This window comes from Canis lupus, chromosome 26, assembly GCF_011100685.1.
Source record: "Canis lupus familiaris isolate Mischka breed German Shepherd chromosome 26, alternate assembly UU_Cfam_GSD_1.0, whole genome shotgun sequence".
NCBI classification, from domain to species: Eukaryota; Metazoa; Chordata; class Mammalia; order Carnivora; family Canidae; genus Canis; species Canis lupus.
In genome coordinates, this window is record NC_049247.1 from 1,961,687 (window position 1) to 1,979,355 (window position 17,669).

At 46.6% G+C, this 17,669-nt stretch overlaps 1 protein-coding gene across 4 annotated transcripts in view; it reads right to left on the reverse strand.

Moving 5' to 3' along the window:
• Nucleotides 1–15,479, reverse strand: part of PIWIL1 (piwi like RNA-mediated gene silencing 1) — a 31,086-nt gene extending 15,607 nt beyond the window's left edge. For 2 of the 4 annotated variants that reach the window (XM_038574731.1, XM_038574729.1), the window contains exons 1-9: nt 15,417–15,479; nt 11,108–11,193; nt 10,523–10,634; nt 6,860–6,985; nt 5,922–6,136; nt 5,446–5,567; nt 5,228–5,308; nt 4,381–4,578; nt 3,841–3,952 (exon numbers count right to left, since the gene is read on the reverse strand). In XM_038574731.1, the coding sequence (XP_038430659.1) occupies nt 3,841–3,952; nt 4,381–4,578; nt 5,228–5,308; nt 5,446–5,567; nt 5,922–6,136; nt 6,860–6,985; nt 10,523–10,634; nt 11,108–11,185 (1,044 nt within the window). In that variant the 5' untranslated portion in view covers nt 11,186–11,193; nt 15,417–15,479. Of the gene's footprint in view, nt 1–3,840; nt 3,953–4,380; nt 4,579–5,227; nt 5,309–5,445; nt 5,568–5,921; nt 6,137–6,859; nt 6,986–10,522; nt 10,635–11,107; nt 11,194–12,273; nt 12,410–15,416 lie in introns of those variants that run through there. The other 2 variants (XM_038574730.1, XM_038574732.1) reach the window with 2 other exon arrangements.
• Nucleotides 15,480–17,669: the final 2,190 nt, after the last annotated feature.

Genomic DNA, 17,669 nt, shown 5'->3' on the forward strand with positions numbered 1-17,669 from the left:
TAAACCACAAAATCCCTGCCCTCATGGAAGGCATAGTCCCTGCACTGATCAAGAGTACTGCACAGGGGTCAGGTGAGGGGCCAGAACACACTCAGCACTGGTCCCATGGAAGGGGACTTTGAGATGTGTGACTACTGCGAACAAGCAGGCCTAGACAGGTCTGGGCTACAGCTAGAAACCCAAGAACTGTGAACACAGCACACCTCTAGTCCTAGCCCAGATGAGCCTAGAGATCACCTAACAAGTTAGTACGGAGTAACTGGGGGCTCAAGGCAGAACCTGATGTAGGTCAACAAGCAGTTGGCCACTTAGGAATAAGCTGACATGTAAGACTCACTACCAGAGAAGGAGAACCTCCCCTGGCCTGGCTTCAGGCTGAAACTGAACCTTCCATGGCTGTCTCCTTTGGAACTGCTATTGATACACACCGTCTCTTCTCATCCTGACAGGGATTAGGAAATCACAGAAAAATTATTATTTCTCACAGTAACTCACACCCAGAAGGAATTTCAGTTAAAAATGGCTGGGGTCCTCAAAGAGTTAAGAGGGGTAAAAATAGCAGTAGAGAAATCAAGCTGAGATGGCCCATGGCCTGTTTTCATTTTGCTCAAAATAAGAGCAGCTCTTAATGTGGCTTCTCAGAGAAACATTTTCCCCCAGAGGATTATCTGATCCTTTCATTCATAGCAGAGCAGCTATAGCTCAGGCAGTAGTAGACAACCAGTAAAGAGACATTTCGAAGTCACCAGTCAGATGTGTACTCTGACATAGGATACAAATATATGAGCTGATTTATTCAGCTTTTTAGAAAAAGGAAATGTACTGAAAGTAGGGGGAAAAAAGATAAATCTCAGCATTTTAAAGACAAGTGTTAAGATTTTTAACTGATAAGGGCTTTAGAAATACTACTCCTGCACTTGTAATAAAGTGTATCAAAGGAAATGCAGCCTTCTAAGGACTCAGGTAAGCTCTGCTTATCACTGAACAACTATGTCAGTGTGTGTTCCGATATAAACATTGTATTTTCTTGTAGTCAGCAGTGGGTCTGTCTTGCTCCTGTTTGCCTCTGTTGTTTTTTCAATTCAATGATTACTGTACAAATAGCTAGGATCATCTGTACAAAACTAGTATTAGATCACACAATAAACTGATCTAGCCTAGATGAAATAAGCTGGATTTATCTATATGTAAAACGAAAGTTAAAGAGTTAACCTACACACTAACAATGAAGCAGCAGCAGGAGAAATCAAGGAATCGATCCCATTTACAACTAACTGCACCAAAATCAGTAAGATAACTAGGAATAAACCTGACCAAAGAGGTGAAGGATCTGTACTCTGAAAGTACAGAAACTGATGAAAGTAATTTAGGAAGACACAAAGAAATGGAAAAACATTCCACGGTTACAGTTTAGAAGAATATTGTTAAAGTGTCTATGCTACCAAAGACCATCTATACATTCAATGCAATCCCTATCAAAATATCATCAGCATTTTTCATAGAGCTGGAACAGCAATCCTAAAATTTTTATGGAACCTGAAAAGACCCTGAACAGCCAGAGGAATGTTGAAAAAGAAAACCAAAGCTGGCGGCATCACAATCTCAGACTTCAAGCTATGTTACAAAGCTGTGGTCATCAAGACAGTATGGTACTGGCAGAAAAAAAGACACACAGATCAATGGAACAGAATAGAGAACTTAAAAATGGACCCTCAACTGTATGGTCAACTACTCTTTGACAAAGCAGGAAAGAACATCTGATCGAAAAAAGACAGTCTCTTTAACAAATGGTGCTGGGAAAACTTGGACAGCCACATCCAGAAAAATGTAACTGGACCACTTTCTTACATCATACATAATAACAGACTCAAATGGATGAAAGATCTAAATGTGAGACAGGAATCTATCAAAGTCCTAGAGAAGAACACAGGCAGCAATCTTTGTGACCTCCGCTGCAGCAACTTCTAGCTAGACACGTCTCCAAAGGTAAGGGAAATAAAAGCAATAATGAACTATTGCAACTTCATCAAGATAAAAAGCTTCTGCATAGCAAAGGAAACAGTCAACAAAACTAAAAAGCAACCCACAGAATGGGAGAAGATATTTGCAAATGTCTTATCAGATAAAGGGTTAGTATTCAAAATCTATAAAGAACTTATAAAACTCAACACCCAAAGAATAATCCAGTCAAGAATGGGCAGAAGACACGAACAGACATGTCTCCAAAGACATACAAATGGCCAATACATGAAAAATTGCTCCACATCATTCAGCATCAGGGAAATACAGATTAAAACCACAACAAGATACCACCTCACACCTGTCAGAATGGCTACAATTAACAACTCAGGAAACAACAAATGTTGGTAAGGATGCAGAGAAAGAGGAACACTCTTGTGCTGTTGTCGGGAATGCAAGCTGGTATAGCCACTCTAGAGAAGTGTGGAGGTTTCTCAAAAAGTTAAAAATAGAACTACCCCACAACCCAGCACTTGCACTACTGGGTATTTACCCAAAGATACAAATGCAATGATCTGAAGGGGCACCTGCACCTCAATTCTTTTTAAGATTTTATTTATTTATTCATGAGACACACACAGCAAGAAGCAGAGACACAGGCAGAGGGAGAAGCAGGCTCCCTGCAGGGAGCCCAGTGTGGGACTCAATCCTGGGACCCCAGGATCATGACCTGAGCCAAAGGTAGACACTCAACCACTGAGCCACCCAGGCATCCCAATGTTTATAGCACCAATGTCCACAGCCAAACTGTGGAAAGGGCCCAGATGTCCATCAACAGACGACTGGATAATGAAGATGCGGGGTGTGTGTGTGTGTATGTATGTATATAACAGAATACTACTCAGCCATCAAAAAAATCTTGCCATTTGCAACAACGTGCATAGAATTGAAGGATATATTATGCTCAGTGAAATAGGTCAATCAGAGAAAGACCATGATCATATGGTTTCACATTATATGAGAAACATAAGAAACGGGGCAAAGGATCACAGGAGAAGGGAGGGAAAAATGCAATTAGAAGAAATCAGAGAGGGAGACAAACCATGAGAGACTCAACTCTGGGAAACAAACAGGGTTGCTGGAGGGGAGGGGTTGGGAGTATGGGGTACCTGGGTGATATGCATGAAGGAGGGCACATGATGGAAGGAGCACTCGGTGTGATATGCAACTGATAAATCACTAAATTCTACCCTTGAAACTAATAATACAGTATATATTAACTAAATTGAATTTAAACAAATTTTTAAAAAGAGTTAACTCATATGCAGATTTAGTGCAACTTGATGCTAAGATTTAGCTGTCTTTAACCCCACCCTTGGGTGAGGTTAAAGAAGTGTTCATTACAGAATATGGCAGTAAACTCACATTGTTTATCACTAATTACCCTACCTGTTTGTCCTCCCACAAGCTTAAAATCAAACACAATCTTTCATTCTACTGGGAAAAAGGAACCGGGATCAAGCACTTCTCATGTGGTAATGAGCTAAACTGCTATGATTACCTTAATAAATACATTTATATACAGCTTTTTTTTTTAGATTGATTGATTGATTTATTGGAGAGAGAGAGAGAGAATGGGAAAGAGGCAGAGAGAGAAGCAGGCTCCATGCAGGGAGCCCGATGTGGGACTCAATCCCAGGACTCCAGGATCACACCCTGGGCTGAAGGGAGGCGCTAACCATTGAGCTACCCAGGCGTCCTTATATACAGCTTTCAAAGCAACTGGTTGCATGTGCACAAGCAAATCCTACTGAAGATAGTTCACATTTTTCCTAAGGCCTAAATACTTCACATGAAAAAAAGTCACCATTATCTTCTTACCTTCCTGTAGTACTCTAAGAAACTGACTTCAGAACCATCTGCTTTCTTAAAGGTACTCTTTGGATTCTGGTCCCAGTCAATATCATCTACCCTGTAGGTTTTATTGTTATACCTGTGGAATAGGTGACATTTATTGGTATTAGAATTGTAGAATTATTATTAGAAAGAAGCTAGATGTAGATAGTACATAGTCTCTAAGAAAATAAACTTGGAAATCACTCAGTAATACATGATGTCATTCATGGGAAGAGAAAGGGAAAACTTCTAAAGACCATGCTAGAGGGACAGGGGAGTAAAGTACTACTAGAAAATAAAATGAAGACTAAAAAGGATAGAAGTCATCAGATATTTGTCCTTTTCAAAGGAGTGTGCTCCCCCTGAGAATTTGTGTTTTGGGAAAGGTCATGAACACCCCTCCCCATTTTCATGCAATTCCTGCTCCTCTGCTATAAACTCTACTTTCTAAAAGAATGGACTAGAAAGCCACAGTATCTAAAGATTTGCAAAATGATTATTTTGTATTTTAAAAAGCAGTCTTACTTGGTAAGAACAATTAAACCTATTAGTTCTTTAGAAACTTGTTCTTGAAATTTATGTTCTTCTGTTTGATGATAGAGGTTGAACATGAAATCTAACACGGTTTCACTGCGAAGGACTTTATGACTCACGTCAGTGCAAAGCATGATGTTGTTCTCATATTGAAGGATAGAGGTGGTGAAGCCAGGCCAGATCACCAACCTGCCAATGGGAGAATGGGAGCTTGAAGTGGCCCCTGTGAATCATCCAAACAGCTTCTGTGTATCAAGTTGTGTTCTTCTCCTTTAATGACTGGGTCTAAAGTACCAAAGTTCTTGAACGGAGTAAACTTAGTTATTTCTAGGTTTATGAGGTTCCAGATAAAGACCCCTCTTTTTAAGATCCTCAACAATAAAGGTTATTTAATAGCATAACCATTTAAGTTCCATTCTGAGTTCATACACTATATTAAACTATTTTTTATGTTGGAATGACCTGAGAAAGTATCCAGTCTAACTAAAAGAATCTGTAATTAGTATAATAAACCTAAACTGTGCAGGCTGCACTCGGATATACCACAGGAACTTCTGAAACAATATTCATTAGTTTATAAATTTTGTTCCCTAAGAGCAAATACAAACAGTGTCAGGCAACTCTTCATGCTTCCGCAGTGACAGATGAACAGCATGTGATTTTTTTAAAATCCGAGTATTCGTGGAGGTTTCCTTTATTATTTCAAAGTTAAATGTTTACTTAACATGAGGGTACCATTAACAGTCACAGTAATAAATGTGATTATTTCAAACTAGAGTATCACTTTTGAAGTCTGTGATTAAGCCTAAAGAACAGAAAGCTTCCACTTCATACAAACCTATGATTTGGAATATCGATTGGGTCACTTGGGTTATAATAATTCCGTCCAATCTGCTGTAAATTCATGATCTTCAAGAGTCTAGAAATTGAAAGGTTGGAAGACAGGAGTGAATGCTGGTAAGCATTTCTAATGCATAGGGACTCACCTCACTGGTCTTTCAACTCATCTAGATTTTCAATTTTTCTGAGTAAAATGTTAAGGAAACACTAACATACCTCCTGAAAATAATATTATAGAACTGCAGACAAGTTGGTGATGTAGGTGGGAGTTCATTTGTAAGGGTGATTGTTATCCTCACGTGCTCTCCATTTCGGGTCTGACTAAACACTTCGGTAACCTGAGCCAAAGCAGTGGAAAACCAAACTTTTAATTATTAAAAGAAATTAATAACACCAATCACATAATTCCTGCTAGTAAGGCAACAATGAAGATTATAGAAAGGTTTTAAATTTAAAAAAGAATGACTATGAGAAGAGTGGTTACAGGCTCATTATAATTGTCATCAAGTACTCAGGTGGATTTGAGAATGAAGCAATAATGCCAAAGCCCCCCCAGCTCCCCGGGTTCATTACACACATAATCACCAGACCATCACTGGAGTTTCTCTAAAAGCTACCCTAGATTGTGGCAGTTCTGCTCTGAAGTGGAAATTTATCATCACCCTCTCCCCAACCCAATATTTTAAAATAACCTTGTGTTGTAGTCTTTTAGGTAAAAATAATATTGTTCCATCAAAAGCATGACACCTTCCAATTAAATCTTCATGTTGAAAAAGAAGAGCTGAGCGGAGTCTTCTGGCTTCCATCAGCGGGTTATAGTCAATGTGATACTGATATAAAGCCCACTGGGGACGGGATGTCAGTCGAAAATGGTTAGTGCTCAGCCTTACTATAATACCTGAAGAACCTGTAAAAGCGAGTCACGTTTGATTAACATAGTATTGAGTTTATTCTTCCTTGAGATCTTTCCTACCATGACAAAGTAGACACAGTTCTGCAAACAAAAGGCTAAGAACAGCATATGACACTGAAGTTCTTCTTCCTTTTTTTTTTTTTTTTTTTGACACTGAAGTTCTAAGACATCTGACTTTGAGGACTATCCTATCCAGGTAAGTTCCTACAAGTATACATTTAAGAAAAAATCCTCCTTAGACTAATTTACAACAGAACCAACCAAACCTCTCTATGGCAAAGTCTTTTTTTTTTTTAATATTTATTTATTCATGAGAGACGCAGAGACAGAGAGAGAGGCAGAAACACAGGCAGAGGGAGAAGCAGGGAGCCTGACGTGGGACTCGATCCCGGGTCTCCAGGATCATGCCCTGGGCTGAAGGCAGCGTTAAACCGCTCAGCCACCCAGGCTACACTCTATGGCAAAGTCTTAAAAGAAAAAAAGTAATATAACACTTAATAGAACATTTCAGTGCAGCTGAGGACAACAATAACCTATTTCATCAAATCCAAAAGAGAGAGGGAAATGGAAAAGCCATGCAGGATCCTGACCAAATGTGCCTTCTCTCTCTGTGACTGCATCATATAAATAAACATGTAAAATAAATGGCTTCAATTCAGTGTCCTGTTTAACTGGAAAAGTAATCACATGAAACTACAGTCTTTGTAATTAACACACCTGTTTTTGATTCTTTAACATGGTCCAGGTTCTGTCTTGTATTCACACCAAGATCATGAAAGTCTCTACGACGACCTCCCCTCTCTGCTAATGATAACTCCTGAAATCCAGCAGATATCTGGAGCTCTTAAAAAAAAATGATATACTATGTAACATGAAACATGAAATCAAGAATGGTATTAATTCACAAAATGATACCCAAAAGCTACAGAGGTGCCACAGATAACATACAGGAATGCCATCAGAATGTCTTGGGTATCTGCTTGGCCAGAGTAGCTTAGCCAGGACTTCTATTAAGCTGTTCTTGCCACTGCCCCAGCCAAACTTAGATGCTCCCCTATAAGACCTATATCCCTGTAAAAGACTAACACAACTGGCCTGGGATTCAAGAACTCAGGAGCATGCTTGTTGACTAAGAAATCGTTATTCTCCAAGTTCTGATAAGGACCTAAGGGCCTAATAAGCAGTATTTCTCACAGCTTTATGATGAAATTATAGCTATAGGAATTGGTAGTTCATAGGTTTTAACGTGTAAAGATCTAGAATGTCATTTCCTAATTCCCCTACGAACATCAGAACAGATGGAATCATTCTGTGCATACCCTATGGACTATTGGGATAGAAGTTCATATGGTTTCAAAAGCTGGTTATAATACCCAAAATTAAATCCTTCCATTTGTACAACACGCAGAAGTATCTCCTATTGATAGCATGATGTGGCTCAAAGAACGAACGTGGGCTTTGTCATCCAGTGTTACAACTGTAACATGAGTACCAGAGACTTCAGTTTACTTCCCAATCTCTCAGCCTTCTTTTTTAAAGATAGCTTATTTAGGGAGTCATGTATCTAACAGACTAGAATTCCACCTTCCCTGTAGGGAATGACAGCCTGAGAGATTTATGCAGAAATTACTGGATCAAACCTCTGGGAAAGTGCCTTGGGAGGGAGTCAGTAACCAGCTTTTCTGCTCTCTGTACCCCCTGCCCTGCCGATCTTGCCTGGAATTTGGATGTGATAGCCAAAACTAAGTCTTAATGACAGAAGTCAGGACAACAGAACAAAACGATTGAAAAGCCCAGTTTGTTTCTGACCACAAATGCCAGGACTAGCCCGGAAATGCCAACTTCTGGATCTCTTTGTTAGAGAAAGAACAATGGCTTGAGCAAAATATTGGTTCCTGATACACCCTGGAAGCAAGTTATTCTAACAAGAGCTTCAACTTCCTTACCTGAAAAACTGACCTTCACAGGCATATAGTAAGTTTTCTGTGAGAATGTAATTTATAAAGCTCTTTAAAGGTGTTTGCTAAATATGTTGATTCTCGTACCTCAGGATATTCAGAGGCTCTATTTAAAAATCCTTTAAATCTATAGCTGTTTTGTTTCCCTTGGTGAGCTTTTTATCCCAGAGACTTTCAACTGAAAGTAGCCTTGGTCTTGGGTGATTAACTAATACAGGTCAAACATACTGAATCCAAGCTAGTAACAACAGGTCATAGAGGCGTTTATCCTGAAAAAATGGAATTTGTCTTAAAATTCAGTTCTGGATACAAAAACCTGACTGCAAGTTTCTGAATGTAAACAATGATGAAGTCTGTTTCCCTCTCTACACATAGTATAGCTTTTATATTTAGCCAAAGCTTATCTGTCAATCTGTAAAAAGGACAGGTTTCAGAATGAACAAAATTGGAAAACTAGATAATTATATGCCCACCTTATTTTATTGTGCTTCACAGATAATGCATTTTTTATAACTGCAGGTTTCTGGCAATCCTGTGTTAAATAAGCCTGCTGGTGACATTTTTCCAACATTTGCTCATTTCATTTCTATGTCACTGGTAATTCTCACACCATTTCAAACTTTTTTTATTATTATATTTGTTATGGTGATCTGTGATAAGTAATTAAAACTTGCTAAAAACTCAAATAATGGTTAGCATTTCTTAGTATTTTAAAATTAAGGTATTTATGTTGCTTAGATGTAATGCTACTGCATAAATAGAGTACAGTAATATCAACATAACTTTTTTTTTTAATTTATTTACTTATGAGAGAGAGAGAGAGAGAGAGAGAGAGAGGCAGAGACACAGGCAGAGGGAGAAGCAGGCTCCATGCACCGGGAGCCTGATATGGGATTCGATCCCAGGTCTCCAGGATCGCGCCCTGGGCCAAAGGCAGGCGCCAAACCACTGCGCCACCCAGGGATCCCTCAACATAACTTTTATAATGCCCTGGGATACCAAACAATTCATCTGACTTGTTTTTTATGATATTTGCTTTATTGCAGGGGTCTGGAACCAGACCTGTGGCATCTCCAAGGTGTGTCTAGAATCTCTTTCCATGCAGCTGCTAGAATGGTTAAAAACAAAAACCGTATCTCACTATTGCTCTGTTTCAGAGCCCTCCACGTATCCACACCCCATATACAGAATGAAAATCATGGTCTGAAGCAAGGTCTCTCATTAAGAATAAATCTGTTAAACATCAATTTCTAAAACCTAGTAGATACTTTGAACATTTATGACAAATACTTCTCAGATATAATCCTTACAAAAGCAGTGAAAAGTTATGAAATAGAGCCTTGCATTTGTTATTCCGGGTAATATTTAATCCTCACAGAGACTCTTCCTATAAAGTTAGATACTAGCTTTTTAGAGATGACGGATAGAGTTTCATAGCATTTAAATTCATGCACAACTGTTAAATTATTAATAAAGATCAATACAGAGCATGTTTAAGAAGTACTTAAGTACTTCCCACAATTTTATTTGCATTCCAGGACTGCATCAATAAGGAAGTGTTTTTAAAACAGCTTCAGCAAATCTTATTGTATGTGGAACACAGTTGAAAGTCAAATATTTTAAGTTTCAAAAGAACTCAGGCATCTAGATTAGAGAAAGTGGATAAAATCCTGTAAATTTAAAAGAAATGAATGCCCATAAATGAATTCTCATCAGACATCTTGAAAAGTAACACATCTTATATCAGAAAAGTAATAGATACTTGGATACATAAACAAAAGATGTTCCAGTCTTCTAATTGATTCTTCAAAATGCAGCACTACTGATATTCTTTCTCAAAATTGTCTATACAAAAACCATACATACACATGTGTTCATTAACACAAGGAACACTGTTTCACCACTTGATTTCATAGGGTGTATGGCAGGGTGATGAAGTGCAGCTCTCCTATTAAAAGGCTGTGGTTCTGACTCTTAATGGGTCTAGGTTTCTGCAGTGTGGGGCCCAGAGCAGGACAGTTAGCACCCCCCACCACAATATAGTGAGACTGCCTATTATAAACCAAAGTTACAAATGTAAAAGGTGGTCCAGCTTGTGATGGAATCACAAGATGCTGAAACAACGTTCTAAAATGATTCATGAATAAGCAAATGTATGCTTAGTTAATCACTTTGGAAGAGCTAATACAGGGCCCTGGCAAGGATAGGCCTTTTCATGTCCAAGGAGAAAAGAAATCAGCATTTCTAAGTAGCAGTGGCATTTCCCTAAGTAGCAGGCTGCTCAGCTGCAAGAGGGCCCATTAGACTTTAAAGGACTGCTGGAACCCCGTTTTTATCAAGACCCCACACACTGGTTACCACTTCACATCTACTACTACTACTGCACATGTGCACACACGAAGTCTGTGCACTTTCCCTTCACCTTGTGACTTGGCCGCTGCTCCTACTGCTCCTCTCTGGCGTCCACGGCCAACTAATTCCCCTTCGGCCACGGGCTGCTGAGGCCGGGGCTGCACATAGCCAGGCTGCTGACTCTATGGGATATGCAAACAAACAGCATTCTTTTCATGTCAAAAAGTCACAGGTCAGAGAAAACAGTCTTCAACAAGTCTAAGATATTCAAACAAAACTGATCTAGGTTAGTAACCAAATATTGTATTCCTCTAAAGAAGTTTCTTCAAGAAGGCTCACTAACCGGTGATGGGTGTTAGGGAGACATGTGATGTGATGAGCACTGGGTGTGATATGTAACTGATGAATCACTGACCTTTACGTCTAAAATTCCTAATACACTGTTAATTAACTAAATGTAAATTAAAAGAAAAAGGTCACTAACTAAAGAAGCAGCTTTTCAGATGCTCAGGAAATAGAACAGCATCATCCTTGTATAGCTACTATATCCTTCACAGGACACAGTTTTTAAATTTATTTTAATAATCTATGCCGATAAAGATGGAGCAAGTTTTTGTTTTTCGAGGACACTGCAGGTGAAAGGTACAGCACTCACCACAGTGGCACCCACGTGCTGCACCGTCTCCTGCCCACGGGCTCGTCCTCTGGCTCTTGCTCTGGCTCGCCCAGTCATTTTTTTTCCTTGAGGGGAAATAACAGTAAAGACAATACTCAACATACACAATTACATTTTACTGTTTCTGCAATATTTCTTTGGAACAAATATTTAGGACTCCACAATAAGCTCCTGAATCATCACATATTTTTCTAGCCTCTCGTAACAGAGTTTAAGGCAATGGCCCTACCTTCAACAAACAGAAGTACTTATGTAGATTGGGCAGCACGCTGGGTAGCAGGGCTAAAGTGCAGAACTTGTTTTAATACAGCTTTTCCTTTTTCATTGAATTACTATTTTAACCACTTAGGAAAATCTGCAACATGGAGGTCAGTCACTAGCTCTTTCACATGTGGGAAAGTATGTAAATGGACCCAGGTGTCATGTTTGAGGTCAGGCCCTCACCGCACCCTCCTGGGTCCACCCACAGAGCCACATGTAGCTTAAATGTACCCAAACCACTATCTTTCTCAGTACATCATTTATGTCCCACAATTTCATTCTTGGTAAGTGGCAAGACCACTCACTGTGCCTCTAAGGAAAAAGGATGGAGTCCTTTATCTCTCAAAGCCTCCTCTGTTGCTTCTACTCCTTCTGACCCAACAGTGCTCTCCATCTCAACAACACCTATCAGGCATCAGAGATACCCTCCACCCCCACCCCAGAGCAGAAAGCCATATCAGATCATGCAGAGTGGAGGCCTCAGAGCTAGTCTGCCTGAACCTGACTCCTTCACAGAAGGGACAGAACCTCAGATCCATGTCTTCGTGTGTCAAACAAGAGTTTTATTAACCTGCCACATAGCTCCAGCGTGTGGTTCAATGAGGACACACAGGAAGGGCTTATAAAGCACTGGGCATACAGTGAACATTCCACACATCTTAGTCCCAGTGGGAAAGGCAGGTAAGATTTTAACTACAAATTGTCCCAAGTTTAATGAAGGAAACAAGCAGAATGTTCTTATAGAAAAGCAGGCAGGAGCTACTTTACATCCTGGTGCCTGCCTCCTGTGAGGTCACTACATAAGCAGATACAAGAGGATCAGGAAGTGGCAGGCATTTGGTAGCAGACTTCTAGAAAAGAGCTAAGTGTGGAGAGTGGCTCACCTGCAGAGCTGACAGATGCCCTGTGTGGCTTCAGCACAGTAAAAAGGGGGAATGGGTGCAGCCTGAGGGATGCCGGGTCAGGATGCGTGGGCCTTGTAGGCAACGGGGAGCTCAGATTCCACCTTCACTGCCACAAGACACCACTGAAGGTTCTAAATACAGAGGGGAAGCCTACAACATCATTTACATTTAAGATCATTCTGGTTTAAATCAGGTTTTCATCTTTTTCAGTTTCACAGCTTCTAAAATTCTCATGAGGGCCTTCCTAGAGAGGCAAATCTAATTATATTCTCCAATTGTGAAAGACCTGACTTCTTATTGTGTTCTGCAAATGTGTGAACTCACCAAATCCTAAGAACCTTCGCAATTTGACTCTCACTCAATAATTTCCAAAGTTGGTTATAGAATACGATGTGCTGGGTTGCCAACATGTTAGAACCATCTTACACTTTTGTGCATTTCTACTGTCTGTACTAGGATGACAGCCTGCACACGGGGCCTGCTGCCGTACACGCTCAGGTGTCCTAGGGATGGTGTGCACAATCAGCAGACTTCTCTTCCTCCACACATCACCGACAGAAGCTCCATGACTCACTGTGCACCGTGGAACAGCCTTTGCTAGTGTGCCCTCCCCTCCCCACCTGTGTTACCACACCTACCACACTGCACTGCACGGTGATTCCCTTTCTCCTCCCACACCCCTGCAGACTAGGCTGCTAGTTGTGGCTTGGTCCCAGCACCTAGCCTGGCAGTAATGCTAAGTTTGGGTTGGTTCCTCCTTTAAAGCAGACATAAGCTCAACTGTCTTGTCCGGTATTTTTACAGTGCAGTTCTCAAAATGCGATCTCAGCGACATCTGGAACATCTTGGAAATGCAAATTAGGCAGAAGGGGTCCATGCTCCCAGAGCTACCAAGTCTGGTGTGCCAGCAGGTGATTCTCACATCACTAGAGACACCCAGGTAACCACTCACAGGTGGGGCACACAGGCCCCGTTTGGAGGGCAGTCCCCCATAGCTGTGCTTCCCAGCTGTGTCCTTCCAACCACAGGACACCTCCGATGGGCAACAAACCACACGGTCCCCCTTAAGTGAGATGCGGACATGGTGCTTCTTACCATCATCCCAGCTAGAAATGGGGCCCGGGCAAACTGCTGTCCATCCAGGGGGCAATGCCACCCCGATCCCACCCCTGTGGGCTGCAGGACAGCAGGGCAAGAGGTGTCCCTACTCTCCTGACCCTGGGCAATGTGGGGGAATGCCCTCTGGCCCACACACGGCCCGAACTGGATAGTGCCTCCCCAAACCCTGAGCAGCACTGCCCAGAAAATGACACTGACCCTGAGCATGTACAGGAATGTGCCCTGATCCAGACAATGCCCAGATAATGCCCCCCCATGAGCATGCCCAGGAACGCCGACGGACCCAGATGGTGCTCAGATAACAGCCCCCCACCCTGAGCGTGCCCAGGAACGCCCCCGGACCCAGAGGGTGGCCCGATGACCCCCCAACCCTGAGGGTGCACAGGAACATCCCCGACCCAGACAGTGCCTCAGTGACGCCCCCACCCTGAAGGTGCCCCAAAACGCCTTCCGACCCAGACGATGCCCCGGTGACGCCCCTCCCTGAGGGTGCCCAGGAACGCCCCCGACCCAGACGGTGCCCCGGTGACGCCCCTCCCTGAGGGAGCCCAGGGACGCCCCCGACGCAGACGGTGCCCCGGTGACGCCCCCACCCTGAGGGAGCCCAGGGACGCCCCCGACCCAGACGGTGCCCCGGTGACGCCTCCACCCTGAGGGAGCCCAGGGACGCCCCCGACCCAGACGGTGCCCCGGTGACGCCCCTCCCTGAGGGAGCCCAGGGACGCCCCCGACCCAGACGGTGCCCCGGTGACGCCCCCACCCTGAGGGAGCCCAGAGATGCCCCCGACCCAGACGGTGCCCCGGTGACGCCCCTCCCTGAGGGAGCCCAGGGACGCCCCCGACCCAGACGGTGCCCCGGTGACGCCCCTCCCTGAGGGAGCCCAGGGACGCCCCCGACCCAGACGGTGCCCCGGTGACGCCCCCACCCTGAGGGAGCCCAGAGATGCCCCCGACCCAGACGGTGCCCCGGTGACGCCTCCACCCTGAGGGAGCCCAGGGACGCCCCGACCCAGACGGTGCCCCGGTGACGCCTCCACCCTGAGGGAGCCCAGGGACGCCCCCGACCCAGACGGTGCCCCGGTGACGCCCCTCCCTGAGGGAGCCCAGGGACGCCCCCGACCCAGACGGTGCCCCGGTGACGCCTCCACCCTGAGGGAGCCCAGGGACGCCCCCGACCCAGACGGTGCCCCGGTGACGCCCCTCCCTGAGGGAGCCCAGGGACGCCCCCGACCCAGACGGTGCCCCGGTGACGCCCCTCCCTGAGGGAGCCCAGGGACGCCCCCGACCCAGACGGTGCCCCGGTGACGCCTCCACCCTGAGGGAGCCCAGGGACGCCCCCGACCCAGACGGTGCCCCGGTGACGCCTCCACCCTGAGGGAGCCCAGGGACGCCCCCGACCCAGACGGTGCCCCGGTGACGCCCCCACCCTGAGGGAGCCCAGGGACGCCCCCGACCCAGACGGTGCCCCGGTGACGCCTCCACCCTGAGGGAGCCCAGGGACGCCCCCGACCCAGACGGTGCCCCGGTGACGCCCCTCCCTGAGGGAGCCCAGGGACGCCCCCGGCCCAGACGGTGCCCCGGTGACGCCCCTCCCTGAGGGAGCCCAGGGACGCCCCCGACCCAGACGGTGCCCCGGTGACGCCCCCACCCTGAGGGAGCCCAGAGATGCCCCCGACCCAGACGGTGCCCCGGTGACGCCCCTTCCTGAGGGAGCCCAGAGATGCCCCCGACCCAGACGGTGCCCCGGTGACGCCCCTTCCTGAGGGAGCCCAGAGATGCCCCCGACCCAGACGGTGCCCCGGTGACGCCCCTCCCTGAGGGAGCCCAGGGACGCCCCGACCCAGACGGTGCCCCGGTGACGCCCCTCCCTGAGGGAGCCCAGGGACGCCCCCGACCCAGACGGTGCGGAAGCCTGACCTCTGACCCCGGGCCTGCCCGAAGCCCCCGCAGCGCCGGGCGCCCTCCGCCCAGGCCCGCACCCCGCGGCCCGCACCCCTCCTCACCAGGCCGGCGCCACCGCCGCAGGTCCAGCGCCGCGACCCCGACCCCGGTCCCCTCAGCGCCGCGCCCCGCCCCGCCGCGCCGCCCCGCCAACCGCCACCCCGCGCCGGATCCCTCCGCGCCGGGACTTTGCGGCCGCCGCCCCGCCAGCTGCCTCCGCTCCTGGGGCCCGCGGAGCCGCGCTGCTCGCCGTCCGTCGCCGTCCGCCTGGGGCCGTCGCCGCGGGCAGGGCCGCGTACCTCTGCCGGGCGGAAGAACACCTCGGCGGGCGCGAAGGGCCTGCACGTGGCGCGGCCAACGGCGTCCTGACTGGGCGGCACGTGAGGGCGGTTGCGGGGCGGGCGGGGCGGGCGGGGCCCGAGGAGCCGGCGGGCGTCCTGGGGGCGGTGCCGCGTCCCAGGGAAGGGCCGGCCCCGCAGGTCTCCTGGCTCGGGGAGAAGGGGCTGAGCGGCCTTGGGCGGCCACGAGACTGGGTCCGGCTGCGAAGCTGCCGCCTGTCGTCGGAAACCGCTGAGCTCATCCAACAGAGACGTGAGCCCGGACTCTTGCCCTCAGAAGCAGCGGCCCCGCAGAGCCGGGATGCGGGGGTGCGGGGGTGCGGGGCCGCGCGGCGTCAGCCTCCCTCCCCGCCGCCGGACGACGCGAGGCCCGCGCAGCTCCGCCCCCGGACCCCGGCTCTGCGGCTTGGGCGGGCGGGTGCTTGGCGCTTGGCGAAGCGCTGGTGGTGCCGACCCGGCTGCCCCAGGGCCCCGTGGCCGCAGGCCCGACGTAGACGCCTTCGACGGGAATTTGTACCCACGTCGGGCCAACCCGGGACGAAATATCGTAGACGCCGGAAAATAGGACAGCTGTTGGTTGGGACGGAAGATGGGTCGCTTTACATCGCTAGTTGAGTCCGGTAACAGTTCAATAGCTTCCTGGGGACTTGTCTTAAAAAACAATGATGTGTTTGAGCGAGTGAGTGGCGGGGGAGGGAGAAGCAGACCCCCACCGAGCGGAAAGCCCGCGTGGGGCTGGGTCCTAGGAGCCCGGGATCGCTTAACCCGCCGAGCCACCCAGGTGCCGCTGGAGGGACGGTCTTAAAGCTGCATCGATACAGCAAATCCTATGTTTTATTAATACTTCAGCGTGTATTCAGGGGGCTTGGGGGTGGAAGGGGCATGAGTTTTCCCAAACCACCTCCCCGAGTCTACAGTCGTCTCCTCCTCCACTCCAATGCGGGTGGAAAGGAATAGTGGACTTCAGTGTTTTCCCCACATGCTCGGTTGTAAGCACAAGGGGGAACTTCTGAAAAACACATTTCCAGGTAATCCTGATTCCACAGGTTTGTGATGGGAGCAAAGAATTTTTTAAGCAGAGTCACCAGGTGATTTTTATGCAGAGAGAATCTTGAGAAACTTAAGGCAAGATCTGTGATCCTGACATCATATTCATTCAAGAAAGGATTCACGTGAAAATGAGAGACACCCAAGTAGTTTGAAGTGGGGGGGGGGATGGCTTCACTTTTTTTTTTAGTATAAAAAGCATCGTTTGGAATATAGCACGAAGCTTAACTTTTCTAGGAGGGATTTAAGAGGTTGGTGAGAAAGTTATTCTGCAGTCCTGCCAGCAGATGGAGCAATAAAACAAGAAATGAGTCTACAGCTTCAACTGGGTGCAAGGCAGGAAAGCAGCCAGAAGGGGCCTCACAGGGAAGAAGTCCTCTTTTCCCCTCTGTTTCTCTTCTCTATGTGCCTAAACTCCTTGGAACTGCTAAGGACACGGTGCTTGTATGAACTGTCACTGGAGCATCTGGGTGTCTGCTGTGTATGAGCTGGGTAGTTCCTAAAGACAGGAAGTTGTGATACAGCAAGATGTAGGCAAACCCCTCATTTTCTTATGGTGCAAACAGCACACCTCACAACGCTCACCTAAAATGTAAAAAAAAAAAAAAAAAAAAAAAAAAAAAGGAAAAAATTAGAGAAATTGGGGAAGACATCATTTTTTTTTTTTTTTTGATTTCTCTATTGACAGTGTGACCTTGTGGCACCAGTTACTGGATACAACTACGTGCCTAATGCTAAAAACTGAGGAATGAATGGACGTAGATTCTCCTTCCAGGAGCTTGGCCAAAAGTGAAGGGCAGGGAAAAAGGTGGGAATCTATCTCTGAGAGGAAGCAGAGCAGGGAGGTCACCTGTCAGGCACTGATACCTCAGTCTGAAACATTGAATGGGATTTGCAGGAAGCCCTGTGGTCCAAGCAGACAGAGGCGTT